Source organism: Hydra vulgaris, chromosome 02 (genome assembly GCF_038396675.1).
Source record: "Hydra vulgaris chromosome 02, alternate assembly HydraT2T_AEP".
Classification (NCBI taxonomy): Eukaryota; Metazoa; Cnidaria; class Hydrozoa; order Anthoathecata; family Hydridae; genus Hydra; species Hydra vulgaris.
This window is the reverse complement of record NC_088921.1, coordinates 50,654,877-50,669,106: the sequence shown is the minus strand read 5'-3', so window position 1 is coordinate 50,669,106 and position 14,230 is coordinate 50,654,877. Positions and strand designations below refer to the sequence as shown.

At 29.7% G+C, this 14,230-nt stretch overlaps 1 protein-coding gene across 3 annotated transcripts; it reads right to left on the bottom strand.

The window, feature by feature from the left end:
• Nucleotides 1–49: 49 nt before the first annotated feature.
• On the bottom strand, nt 50–11,464 carry LOC100199667 (myb-like protein X). Of its 3 annotated transcripts, none has more exons than XM_065791282.1 (3): nt 11,362–11,464; nt 10,934–10,998; nt 50–2,139 (listed from the first exon to the last, which is right to left on the bottom strand). In XM_065791282.1, exons 2-3 carry the CDS (start codon nt 10,995–10,997, stop codon nt 125–127), a joined length of 2,079 nt encoding a protein of 692 aa, XP_065647354.1. In that variant the 5' UTR covers nt 10,998; nt 11,362–11,464; the 3' UTR covers nt 50–124. The 3 variants fall into 3 exon arrangements, with proteins under 3 accessions (XP_065647354.1, XP_065647352.1, XP_065647353.1); XM_065791280.1 differs by having other exon boundaries at nt 11,378–11,459; XM_065791281.1 differs by having other exon boundaries at nt 11,251–11,429.
• Nucleotides 11,465–14,230: the final 2,766 nt, after the last annotated feature.

Sequence of the window (14,230 nt, the reverse complement as noted above, 5' to 3'; positions counted from 1 at the left end):
TATATATATATATATATATATATATATATATATATACATATATTTAAAGTTTTATTTCTTTTAGCAAATTAATGGCAGTTTAGCAAATATTTGCGCAAATAATCGTGATTGGCGATGGCTTATTCTATTTATCTAGCTTTGTGAATATATCTCTGAGGAATGTTTCAACCACTTCATCCTCTTTGTCATCGACAAGATTACTGATTAAATCGGTATTAACGTGAAATTTTTGACCAATAACTTCGGCAATAGCTTGCGCCCGTTCAAGTGCCTTGTCCATGGCCACAAAGGCTTCAAGAATGCGTTTGCCTGTTGATTTGCAATGTCCGACTAGGGTTTTTGCAATAAGCTTCCTAAGAGATCGAGCACTTTTAATATGCTTTTTTAAATACTTAACGTGGCGACTGCTTAAATTATCATCTTTCTCTTCGGAGTTTTCATTCGGTTTTATTAATTGTTTTTCGTCTTGTTTTTTAACTGTGCTTAAATTATTAATATTTGATGTTTCAAAATTCTTAGTTGCTTCATTGTTATTAGATTCGGTTGAAACTTTAAAAAGTGCTGATACAGTATTATCGTCTATTTTGTCTTGATTTATATCTATGTCAATGGTGACAGGTTTTGCCACTTTTTTTCGGTCCATCGCTTCTAGTTTCTCTAATTCGTCTTTTTTCTTTTTAATAAGCTCTTTCCATGCAATCATTCTTAGACCAGCAGGAAGATCGACCAAAAAACGGTCTGGTACTTTGTTATCATTAGCTTTCAATAGCACAGATTTCAATGAGTCGATTTTTTCTTCCAGGGCTTCAGGTGGTTCACTTTTTTTAATGAACTTTTCCATATCTGAATCTACAATATGCTCTAAACTTATAGAATGTTGAAGAGATGATTTTATCTCGTCTAGTTTTATTTCTTGAGTTAGGGGCGTTTCTACAGCCGTGTTATTTTTTATTAAATGTGTCTGATCTATACTGCTTCTTTTTTCTGATAAGATGACGTCATCTTCGTTAACAATTTTAGGTTTCTCAATAGTAGATTTTTTTTCATCGTAACTAAAATTTGCGTTAGAATGATTTTCTTGGTTTACATTTGTAATACTAAATATAGGGGAGGTCATTTCGGAGGAACTTGCATTTTTATAGTTCAAAATTTCTACCGATTGATCTTTGAATTCGCTTTGATCATTCTTAGTAGATTTCTTTAAATCTTCTGAGAACTCCGACTTTTTGGAAGCATTAATTGTTTCTGGAATAATGACAGCTGTCTCAGGTACGTGACTTTCGATTTCTTTATCTGATGTATCTAAAATTTGGTTCTTCATTAACTCATCGTTACTGTCTTCTTTTTGCATTTTGTAACTTTCTTTTGTATCCTCTTTGTTTTTCTCTATACTATCCGCCATCTTACTGTCACTTATTTCTGCATTTTTTTGTAAGTGGCTGTTTTTCGCGTTAGTCAACGTATCACTTAGTTCGCTATTCAGGCTCGAAATTTCATTTAATTCAATTATATTTGTTTTTTTTGTACTAATATTTAATTTATCTTTAGGTTTGCTTCTGGATTCAGGCTTTTTCTTTCGACCTTTTGAACCTTTTTTGAAATTCTTTTTCCTTATTGTTATTTTTTTATCGTTTTTATTTTTTTTCGGTAAATTTTTTATTCCTTCAGTTAATCCACTTTTTTTTCTGTTTGCTTGTTTTTCTTTAACTTTTTGTAATGTTGCCAGCGCTAGCGCTTTTTTTGCTAATTTTCGGATATCACTCCTTGTGAGTTTGTTTTTTTTTGCAGACTCAATTTGTGAAAAAATTGAATTGATTTCTCCTTTAGTATTTTTAAAACTAAAAATCTTTTTCTGAGAGTTATCCGGTTTTTCAGTATTCCTCTTCACTTTAAGAGCAGAGGTTGCCTTGGCGTTAAGTTCGTTTAGTTGCTCGTTCGAAAAACTTGGTTCCATAAGATCTGTAAATTCTGTCACTTTTACTGCTTGTTTACTTCGCTTGCTTCTTGTCGAAATGTAAGGTGCTGTCGCTACAGCCATTAGATCTGTTTCCAAAAAATTGCTATTTATAGGAATTGGCAAAAATGCGGCTTCGTTTACGTTTGATTCATACTGGTTTTTTAACTCGTCTACAATTTTATCTAAACGTCAAAACATTTTAAATACAAAAATTATAACACTTTTTAAACAAAAATTTTAACGTTAAAAACAAAAATGCAAACATCTAATTATAAATTAAACACAAAGAAAATTGAAAACATTAAATAGTAAAATATTCTTGATTTACAAAGTTGTTTATAATAGTCAAAATAAAAATCTTATGTCTTGATGTCGACTGGAAACTAACAACTCAAATACAGCACTTTTTTAAAATAAGCATCGTCGGTCATAAATCATTAACACTTAATTCAAAATATTTTCAGAATAGGCAAAAATCTGAACTGATGCTATGACTGTAAACTCACAATTACAATTTAATGTTCAATACAACGTAGCATTACTATTTTTACCCCCTCTTTAATTAAAGTTTAAATATTTAATTAAATATTAAGACATAATGTCTTAATTAAACTAAGCTTAACTAAGGTACCCCAAGAAATAAGGCTATTTTGAAAAACAAAAATTAAATTTGGCTCACTTTTTCTTTTGTTTACATTAACAAACACTTTTGATTTAACATTTTGATATTATTAATTTTGATATTAGATTTAAGTTTTATTAAATTTGGCTTTATGTCCAAATCAATAATTTTTTTCCGTAACAACGCCATAGCAAGCGATATAAAAAAAACAGTAAAAAAGTTTGCGACTCAATTACCTATGAAATAATTATACAGAAGAACTGAAGTTTTGTTCTTCATAGTGATAAAATTCATTTGAGAAAAGGTTTTTTATTTCTTAAAATTTTATCATATTAATCTTGTTTGGCTCGCCTAATTTTGTAGAGTTTGTTAGTAGTTTATGGACCATTTCTAAAATATTCTTTTGCTCTTATTTGTTTTCTCTCTATTTTGTTACTATGTTTAACATATGTTCCAAGTTTAATGTTAAAATGGCTGGTATATTTTCAGTAATTATTTCACAAAAGTTTGCTTATTTTTACTTTTTAACTAGGTGATCGAGGCAAATATTTTTAGGTAAAAAAATATATTTTTTTTAATTTAATGATGTATTAATGCTTAAAAAATGAAACTAATACTATAGTAATCCAATGAAATTTTTTTATATATCTTGGGGTACCACCACATTAAGATGTCTTGACCTTCATCAATTGGTTTGCGTGTTTTGACTTATGCAATAAAAAATGAATTTTAACTGGTATTTGATTCACAGGGTTTTAACATAAAAAAGTTTGAATCCTCAAAATAGCATTTTTTTTGAAATACGTGGTAATGACTTTTTACCGACGACATGTTTATTATATGAAATGCTAACAGTTATTGTATGGCTAAATTAGGTCAAAAATTAACAATGTTACCTAGAGTGGTTCATGCTAAAGTCAAATGACAGATTTTTTCAAAAAATCGCGGTGATTGTTGCCTGAGAACAAAAGTATCCTTAAAGTTTGCACCTTCTACTCCAAATGTGTGGACAATAATTTAACAATTTTTTTTTATTATTATTAATATTTTTATGATAAACTTCAATTCATCAACAAGTTTAAAATTTGATCTTTTAGTGTTCAAAATAAAATTGTCCTTCATTTTTAGTGTTCGCAATGACTATGTAAAGTTTCCATTGCTTTTAATGTTCGAAATTACCATGTAAAATTCCCCCTTTTTTTTAGCGTTCGAAACGACCATGTAAAATTCCCCTTATTTTTAGTGTTCGAAAAGATCATTTAAAATTTCCTTCATTTTTAGTGTTCTAAATTCCCTTACTTTCGAGAAAGAAAACTTTACATGGGCATAACCTTTTAGACGATGAAAGATTATCAGATAAAATTTGAAATCTGCTGATTATTTTAAAATATAGAAAAAAAATATGCTTAAAAATGTATTGGCAAAAAACCTCCTTTTTTTTAAAAAGAAAATTTCACAACATATTATTTGCTACTTTTTAAATGTCATAATGTAAGCAAAATACACAGTCTCTTGCAAAAGAATCAATTTAGAATCAGTTAATTATTTTTGAGGTAAATCCATAATTTATTAAATATGACATTCACAAATGACATACAAAAAGCTAAGATTTAATTTATGTTATATACATACACATGTATGTATGTTATATACATACACATGTATGTATGTTATATACATACACATGTATGTATGTTATATACATACACATGTATGTATGTTATATACATACACATGTATGTATGTTATATACATACACATGTATGTATGTTATATACATACACATGTATGTATGTTATATACATACACATGTATGTATGTTATATACATACACATGTATGTATGTTATATACATACACATGTATGTATGTTATATACATACACATGTATGTATGTTATATACATACACATGTATGTATGTTATATACATACACATGTATGTATGTTATATACATACACATGTATGTATGTTATATACATACACATGTATGTATGTTATATACATACACATGTATGTATGTTATATAAATACACATGTATGTATGTTATATACATACACATGTATGTATGTTATATACATACACATGTATGTATGTTAAATACATACACATGTATGTATGTTATATACATACACATGTATGTATGTTATATACATACACATGTATGTATGTTATATACATACACATGTATGTTATAACACAAGTTATATCTTAGCTTTGTGTATGTCAATAAATTATGGATTTACTTAAAAAATACTAAACTGATTCTAAACTTTTGCAAGCGACTGTTTTTCCGTTACAAAATATTTTATTTAACCAAATACCGTTAATTATGTAATAATTAACGTTATATATGTAATTAAAAAAAAAGTAACAGAGTTAAGAAGAAAAAAAAATAATTTAGGAAGCATTAATTGAATTTATTAAATGAAAGACTTGATAAAATAGATTACGTTGTTATAGGGAACTTGTAGAAGACTGATATAGGTCTTATCAAAAACTTTAGATTTTTTCAAAAACGTAAAAGCCTAAACAATTGAAACAAAATGAAAAGCATTTTTTAGTGTATAACCAAACTACTTCACGGCAATGTTTTGAAATTTTGTTTTATACTAGTATAAAGCAATAGCTACTGCTTCAGAAGCCATCATATCGAAAACATACGCTACAATGGATTCAACAAACACAGTAAATAAAAGAAGCGATCGTGTTGTTAAAAATGCCTCTTCGATGAAGTTTACAGTGAAGAGGAAAAGTTCATCGCTTGGCCTAAACTCCAGACTGGAGCACACATGTTGGGTCAAATGCTTCATCTGTGCACCACGAAACCAGGACAGAAGACTCTGTCTCAAGAGGCTGCCAGTAAAACTGTAACCACTTGAGACAAAAATGAATTTATTGAAGATTGTATTGTGAAGAAAGTTTATATGCTAATAATGTTGCAAAGAAATTTCGCACTGACTATCACAGACTCATAAAATTCCGCAAGCAAGAAAAGAAATAAAAGTAGAAGTAAACGAGTTCAACGACAACATGAGCAAACACGCGTACGACATACGTACTAAAGACAAGTTGTACCAAAAGAAACTGGAGCAATAACTTGACAAGACAATGACAGAAGAAGATGAACTATTCGAACAAAATAACTATTTCGGGCATTATACTTTTACGTGTCTCGGCGCCGTGTCTATAAAAGTGGAATAAAAGAAACGAGTACACCGAAGACTTTCATCAGCTGAGAAAAAAGCACAACGGCTTGATGACCACCAAACTGCATAAAAACTGACGTATCCTGCATCATCAGAACATGTTGACAGCAACCCTCCCAGTGACTCTGATTCTGAATTCGAAATTCTCATCATGAATCTGGATGAATCCAATCTATCATCTGCAGTGACAAGACAAAAATCAGATTTTCAATTGTCGTCTACTTCAACGGTGGGCTACTATGCGCCGGATCATTGTTCATTTCCAAAACTGAAGGTTCGAACTGGTCGTCGCACAGTCAATGAACGGATAATACGATGCACAGTTCAGTGTATTGCGGACTATAAGGTGAGCAGAAATAATTTCATTGGAATCATTGTGACTACAGCGAACGTAGTATTTGGACAGAACTGATCCACCTAGAGGAACCTGATAATACCTCGAAGTCGGACAGTGATACCTCTGGTCCTGATGTACTGAAGCGAAGGCGTACATTCAACGATTTGACTTACGTATTTCTTAGTCCACGATGCATTGATATGTATCTTCAAGACGCGGTGTTTCTGAACTTGAGCATGGCTGCCGATCTCGTACTCAATAGAGGTGATTCAGTCATCACAGTATGTCTGTATGACACGATCAAAGCAGCGGGCCATCGTATGTACGACATTAAAACCGATCATATAAGTATAATCGATTCAAATAAACAAAGGAGAACAGTCACTACCGGCTACGCATAAAATGCTAGCCATTCTGGATCAGATGGAGCAGAGTCGTATCGTTTCAGACTTAAATGCTTAGCAGTTCTATCTGACGTTACGGTAGATGATATACTCGATTCCATAAACTTCTTCATGACTGATCGAGCTAGAGGCAACGCGATGTTACTAGAAAGCTTAGATGTGGGAAGTCAGAAATACATCAAATGTTCCGCACACGTGATTTTGCGTGTGGGTCATGTTGTAGACAAAGTATTCTGAAATGCGGAACAAAAAATCGGTGTTCATAAGTTGCTGCATCTTTCGGTAGGCGAAAAAGCGTTTAATTCTCTCAGCACCAGCATTCGCACTCTTGGGTAAATTGTTATTTCTAAGTTTTTTTCGCCAAGCCATGCGGCTAGTTCTGTCTCTCATAAGTTTGACATAAGTTCTATTAAGTTAGAGCTGGCAGTATCTACGTACATTCTAAATGATTGGATTCAGTTGTGTGCCGAAATCTAAGCTGAACTCGGTGATATCTTGATATTTCCTATAATAAATCTTCTGTGGGTGGGTGGCCGTAAAATCTCCACGGATGATGAACGATCTTGAAATGGTGTGCGAACATTTTTTAAAACCAAAATTCCTGAACTCAGAAACCTGAAAGCGAAAAAGAAAAGTTAATCAATCGTCGGTAAAAAACTTATCGATGCTATTCTGGAAGAAGTATTAGGAACGCTTAATAGGCAGTTATCTGAAATAGACATTCAAAATTCCGGATATCGCTTGCGAAATGTTGAAACTGGTACTTCTCACCAACCTAGGGTGTAAATCAAAATTAGCAAAATTTGACAACCAAGTCAAATGTGTGGTGGCTTCACAACCGTCACTACGTTATCCAGAAAAAATGTAGTGATGACAAATAATCTACTCAGAGATTCATCCTTTACCGAGCTCGCATGCGGGAACAAGAAAAAGAAATGGAAATGGGAGAGGTTAGAGTCGTTGATTATACATAAGGAGTATTGAATGACTCTACCAGATCATGACTGGGTTATTTTTAATAGACACAAGTTAATCTCATCTGTGTATGTGAAAATGATATACACTTAGATGATTAAATTAGGTTATTCTCTAGGTAAAACTGAATAAATTAGGTTACTCTCTGGTTTCACAATAAATGATTATCATGACATGAAATAATTCCAGTTTGCTGGTTAAAATTTGGCTGAGATCTGAGAAAATATCTTTTGACAAAATTCTGGTGGTTGTAGAACTTAAAGATCCAGAAAAATTGAAATTGTAAACCAAGGATATACTCATTAAATGCAAACAAGTTAGTATTTTCTTTAAATAGTTAAATAATATATCGGAAAATGCTGTAAATAATGAAGAAGATGAAACTTAGCATCCATACCTCTATCGCAACTTTCATTAAGAATCCCCCCCCCCCTCTCCAAAAAAAACAACCTGCCTTTTGGGCCACAAAATCTTGAAAATTTTTCCACTAGATATTACTAAAAAACAATCACGAAGCAATAATACTTTGTCGGTATGTTTGTGTTATCATAATGTTTCATTACATGCATGAATGGTTCATTGCATGAATTTTCAGTAAGTAGAAAAATTTTAAGTAGAAATTAAAATAAAAACTTCATAAATTCGTCATCTGGTCACGTGACCGGGGCAAAATGATTTATTATGCAATTTTTGCCTCCAATTTTATAAAATTTTAAGAACTACAAACTATTCTAATTAAAGTAATACAAAATAAAGACACGTAGCAAAAAAAATTTTCTAAAAAAGTTACACCCGAAGGACAACATCCATTGCAAACAACCAAAACAGAGGTATTTTTTTTAAGCGCAAAAAGTAAACTTTTGCGTATAAAATTTCGTTATTGGGCCGGGTGAATAAAAAAAAACAATTGCTTTTACTCAGCGTTTTTGGAGTAATTGCTCAACTTTACTTGAATAATTTGAAGTAATTTACTCCAAAAACGCTGTGTAATTGCTCAGCTTTACGTGAATAAAAATTTGAGAAATTTTGCTCAAATTTTTGTTTACGTAAAGCTGAGCAATTACTCCAAAAACGCTGACTAAAAGCAATTGCTTTTATTTATTCACCAGGCCTAATTATAGATTTGAAAATTCGTGATACCCTTAACATAATTCTTTAAAATTATGTTAAGAGTAACAGAAAACGTTAAAAGAATTTTTAAAAATTCATCTTTGACATTTCTACTTACTTGTTAGTTCATAGTTATCAAGTAATCTAAAGTAAAGCAATCTTTAAAATGAAACACAAACTTCCTGGAAGCACAAACTTCCTGGCAACGGTAGCAAAATAACATTTTTTCACCAACAAACAGCAACAAGCTCATACATAAAACTTAGAAAATAATAATATTTTTCTTGAAATCAATTGAGAAAGAATTTAAATGTGTGTTGCAGCACGGAGAATAACAGTCAATAACATTCATGTGTGATTGTAAAACAAAAATCTGATGGTGTACCTAGTAAATGAAAAACTTTGTTGACAAAATAATTTTGGCAGCACCCATTTTGTCTAATATATTATTAGCAGATTAAAGATGTAAACAGTTTTCATAAACATTTGGTATTGTCAAAGAAAAATAGAGAATATATAGTTATTACATTATAGACTATTTTACAACAAGTTTTCGTCATTAATCTTTACATCACGGTGTTTTAAAAAAATAAAAATGTTTTTACAAAATGCTAAAATCACAAGATACTATGTTCTAAATTATCGCTTGAGGCTATAAAATTAAAATAAGTAAGATTGTGCAAAGCAATTGACCTCTTTTTTGAAGAGGTACAAATTGCGTTTATCACTATTACGGGTATAAATTACGTTTATCTACTTTGGGTGCAAGATTGGAGAGCAAGAGAAAAGCTGGGCGCCACATAAATGTAGCCATAATTGTTCTTCTTACCTCCGAAACTAGATCAATTGTCAAGGTTGTTTCATGCTTTTACTTTTCATATAATATGAAGAGAGTCAACAAGTTATGTCAAAGAATGCTATTTTTGTATAGTGCTATTCCTAAAGCACGGAATGTCCAAGAAGAAAGAATTGATTGTCACCTATCTCCATATACCATCCTCAATTCTTCAAGTACCTAATGGAGAAACTCCCTATTCCTAACCCACCAATAGACTATTATCTGAAATCTAAAGATGAAGAATCAGATCATGCTAGGGATAAATCACCTGAACTCTTAAAATCACAAAATTTTGATTTTGTTTCTGAGATTCATAAATTCTGAGATTTTAACTTCATAAACCAACATAAGATTACACAAAGTGAATCGGGTGACTCAATAAGAGACTTAGATTTGTTAAAAAACAAAGTAGCAAATTTGGCAACCAACCTTCAGCAGTGAAGTCTGCTGCTAGATAATGTACAAATTTCAATATAAAGTGACTGCCACAAGAATTCATTTCAGTTCTTTGCAAAAAAAAATGACCTTATATTCTACCATTAGTTCAATAGACTAATGAGTTCATTAAATATAATTAAACTAAATAAAAACAGTGTTATTACTTAATGGAACTGAACTGCCATCAATTCCTGTAGGATATACTCTTCACTTAAAGAAGTCTTATGTTTCATGAAAAAGTCGTTTAAATTAAAAATTTTTACAATAATTATAACTTAAATTAAAATTTATTAATTAAAAGAGCAATAAAATAAAAAAAAGAGCAATAATGAAAATAAGAATAAGAACAATAAAAAACAAAAATAGCTTAGATAAGTGTTGTTATGTGTAAAACAAATGCAAAATTGTCAAAAATGACTTAACGTGACTTTTGTCACGTTGAGTCATTTTTGATAATTTTAGGATAAAGTTAAAATAAATATTCTTTTCATATTAAAGATATTTAAAAGTTTTATTATTCTTCTTGTTGTAATTTTATTTTCAAGCCTTAATCTATTTCTGAAAGTTTTTAAGTTTTATGAAATTTAACTACTTAAATCAAAATCTAAATTTGTTTTTTTCAAAAAAAATAAAATGGAGTTCATCAATAAAATTTTTGTGCAACAGGTACCACTTTTCTTATCTGTTCAATTTGTTTCGTGTTTGTATTTTTTTTATTTTGTACTTATCGTGTAAACACGATACGTTAATTATTATGATAATTTATTTTTATTTGTATTTATTTATGATAACTTATGATAATTTGCTCAGAAATATTTAAGTTTATCCTAATCCTAATAGTTTTTCACCAATCCAAATAAGTTTTTAAAAATTTTGATACTATAGCTCAAGAAAACTTCAAAATTAAAATAAATAAATAAAAAGGCAGATATAATATATGAGAGTTCATGCTTTTACTTTTTGGTCCATGCTTTTGAATTATTTTTTATTATTTTATATACTTAAAAGTTACATTTGCATTATTTTCCTAATAAATTGTTTTACCGTTACTGCTTCTTGTTGCGCATCTTGCAAGAGCAAAAAGAGTTACCACAAGCAATCCATTCATTCTAAAAATATATTAATTTTTCACTAATATAAAATGTTTTTTTATTATTTTCTCATTATAAATAATTTTAGAAAATAATGCTTCTTATTATAGATAACCGATTTTAAATAAAATTTCTTAATCTATTTGAAATACTCATTATTTTTAAAACTTAAGTCAATTAAACAATTAAAACCAAATATTTCAGTTGAATTAAAGTGAATTTTGTCTTCTTTTCAGCTGAGAATAATGATTTGTAATCTTTCGTTCCTACCTTCGTTTTTTAATTTATTGGAGTCCTACCATCGTTTTTTTTTTTATGTTACTTAAGCTAAATCATAAAAATCTATTTCATACTCATTACAACTAAAGACAAAATTCCTACTTTGCAAGTCTCACACCTTGGTTGAAGTGTTTTGCATGCCAATTCGTTAAACGAAATCATGCATCAAACGAGTGTAAGAACGCCTTGTGGCTTTCAAACGAACTAGTTTAAAATAATGAATGGCCTATTTTAAAGGGTTTGGTAAGAAAGTTTTGTCGTATTCAAAATATTAGCATAGCACGCTAAAAATTCTATTAATAAGATTTTATATAAAAACACAGGTGAAACAGATACGGCGCTATTTACCGACATTTACAAAGACTTAACGACAGTTCCTGTCAAATTTAAAAGATTCATAGCTTAAATTTCTAAGCGGCACGCTTTAAAATAGAATATTTATTGTATAATTGTTTTGCTAATGTTACAATATTTAATTAAAACAATTACGTAAATGTTACATTATACAATAATAAAACACTAGCATTCACGCCTGTGCCAAGCTGTGACAAAAGTCAAAAATGTCATGTTCTTAAAAAAAGTTTTTTTTAGATACGCGTATCTTTTTTAGATACGCGTATCATGGCCTTTCTAAAATGGATTTTATTCTTTTTACAACTCATGTTTTACAGTTAAAAATTAAAGAAGCGTCTTTTTCAGATACTCAAAACAACTAAAAATTGAATTAAAAAAAAGGTTCAACTTTATTTCTTCACAAATTTAAAATTAATTTTATTCGTGGCGCTTTTTTTTAGTTAATTTTGAAATATATTTATAGCTTATTATTTTCTTGCAATAATAACAAAACATGAATCTAAGTTACCTTTCTTATCTATTGTTTAAAATGATGTGTAAAAAATCTTAATTACTATCGTCATAGAGGTATATAAAATAATATATTTTGGAACACAAGCGAACGCATCTATAAGTATATATATACATTAAACGATTAACATGTTTACTATGAGGTAAAATTAGTTTTGGCTGCTACTTCTTGAAACTTTGAGCACTGCCAAGTTATAAAGCTGAATATATTTTGTACAGCTCAAAATATTGAAAAACCCTCACTTTGAGGGGGGTTTAATATTTGATATTAATGCAACTTAAAAGTGTCGAAAGATTTGTTGATGAATTCTATTAATTTTGATGAAATAAGGATGTTAAAGATATGTTATTCTTAAATTTAAATTACTTCCTGTAATAGCTCTACCTCATCCTTCCACATATAAAAATATGTAACGTTAGGGTTGTTACTTAAGTTAGCGTTCCTTTTGTTATTAAATTATTACTTATTTTCATTCGCGTTATATTGTTTACATTTTTTTTAGCCTTCCGTACCAAGTCAAGTTATGTCTGATTTGAATGACTTCATTAAACAAGAGAAAGTCGAGGGTATAAAAGAAAAACTGATGAACTTTTTAAAAGGTTTTAAAAAACGTTTGATTAATTGCAAACGAATTGCTGTAAAATTTGAGCATAAGTATAGTGAATGGCTTGACAAAGCAGAAATCGATTATGGAATAGTGACTAAAGATATTCTTTCCAATTCAGAAAGTTTTGTTACACCGTTAAAAAATCCTATTAGTAGGCCAGTTGACTTTGACGATAGTTCTTTAAGAACAAAATATAGAAAAATTAGTACAATTACGAATAGTTTTACAACTAATCAAATATTTTGCTGCTAAAGTCAAATAAATGACGATAAAAGGAAAGATGAAGATGAAATTGTTCATAACATTTTAGAAACAAATAGTAAACCAACAGCAATGACTCAGACTGTGGCTTTAGCACTACTTTTGGGTTGTAACTTATCAATGCATAAGGCTCCTTATCAATACATTTAAAATAATGCTTTACATAAACAAATTTATATATACCCAGAATATAATAACGTTAGAGTAGCAAAAGAACTATGCTACCCTAGTAACATATTCGTTAGTGACCATTCAGCTAATGTTCCATTACAAGATCTGGTAAATCATACTTCTAAAAGATTAGTAGAATTATAGAGAGAAGTTTTTTGACTCTTGAGTTTAATAAAGCAACGCTATATTACAATCAGAGCCTGATCTTCCACAAGGCACGTTAGGCCCGGGCCTAGGGCCTACTAATTTTCAGCTTTTAAATTTTTTTTAGCCCATCAGAACTTTTCTGACGTAACAGTAGAATTTAAAAATATTTATTTCATTTAAAAAATTTTTAGGTAAAAAAGAACTAAAATGTTTTTAAATATACCTCTATGTTTTACTTAAAATCTCAAAAACCTTGTGTTCTGTTGCATTTCGGAATTAAAATTATGAACATATGGTCCACAGCAGTCTGAAAAAACATTTAAGTCATTTTATCAAGAGCTTTTGGCCCTATGTTTACTTAAAAAAGTATAACAGTTATGACTTATAAAGGTTGCCGTTTAGCTGAACCAGAAATTCAGAACTTCATAGATGAACTAGAAAACAGTAAAAATGAAGATTATAAAGATGATTTGTTGATTTACACTGATGGTTTATACATTTAGTTTATTTTTCTTGCCTTAGGATATTTAAAATATGAATTTTTATGATATTTTAAGTTTAAGATTTAAATTTTAAGATTAAAAAATTGTTTCTTTCTATAAATAATTTTTTATGTGTAAAAAAGAACTGAAACGATTTCAAGATGATTTGTTTTGATTTAAGCGGTAAAATCTGTACATTCAGTAAACATATTATATTTTCTCTTCCGACGCTTATTGGCTTTTAGGATTACGGTAATCCTAAAAGCCAATTCACCTGTAACATTGCAGGATAAGCCTGATAACTTGGATGATCCTGCTCTGTGGCCTCCTATGAATTCAACAATTCGAGAATATTTTGTTCTTAATCCACCAAAGCAAAATGTAGAATTTATATCTGATTCGGGACGACAAATTGGAGAAAAAGTTAGAATGTGTTCA

What these genes read in the sequence shown, in the direction of transcription:
- LOC100199667 (XM_065791280.1), bottom strand. Translation starts at nt 11,421, where the DNA reads ATGATTTCGTTTAACGAATTGGCATGCAAAACACTTCAACCAAG. An exon ending in TGCAAAACACTTCAACCAAG is followed by an intron (nt 10,999 to 11,377) that starts GTGTGAGACTTG and finishes ATATATTTTTAG; the next exon opens with AATGAATGGATTGCTTGTGG. An exon ending in CGCAACAAGAAGCAGTAACG is followed by an intron (nt 2,140 to 10,933) that starts GTAAAACAATTT and finishes TTTGACGTTTAG; the next exon opens with ATAAAATTGTAGACGAGTTA.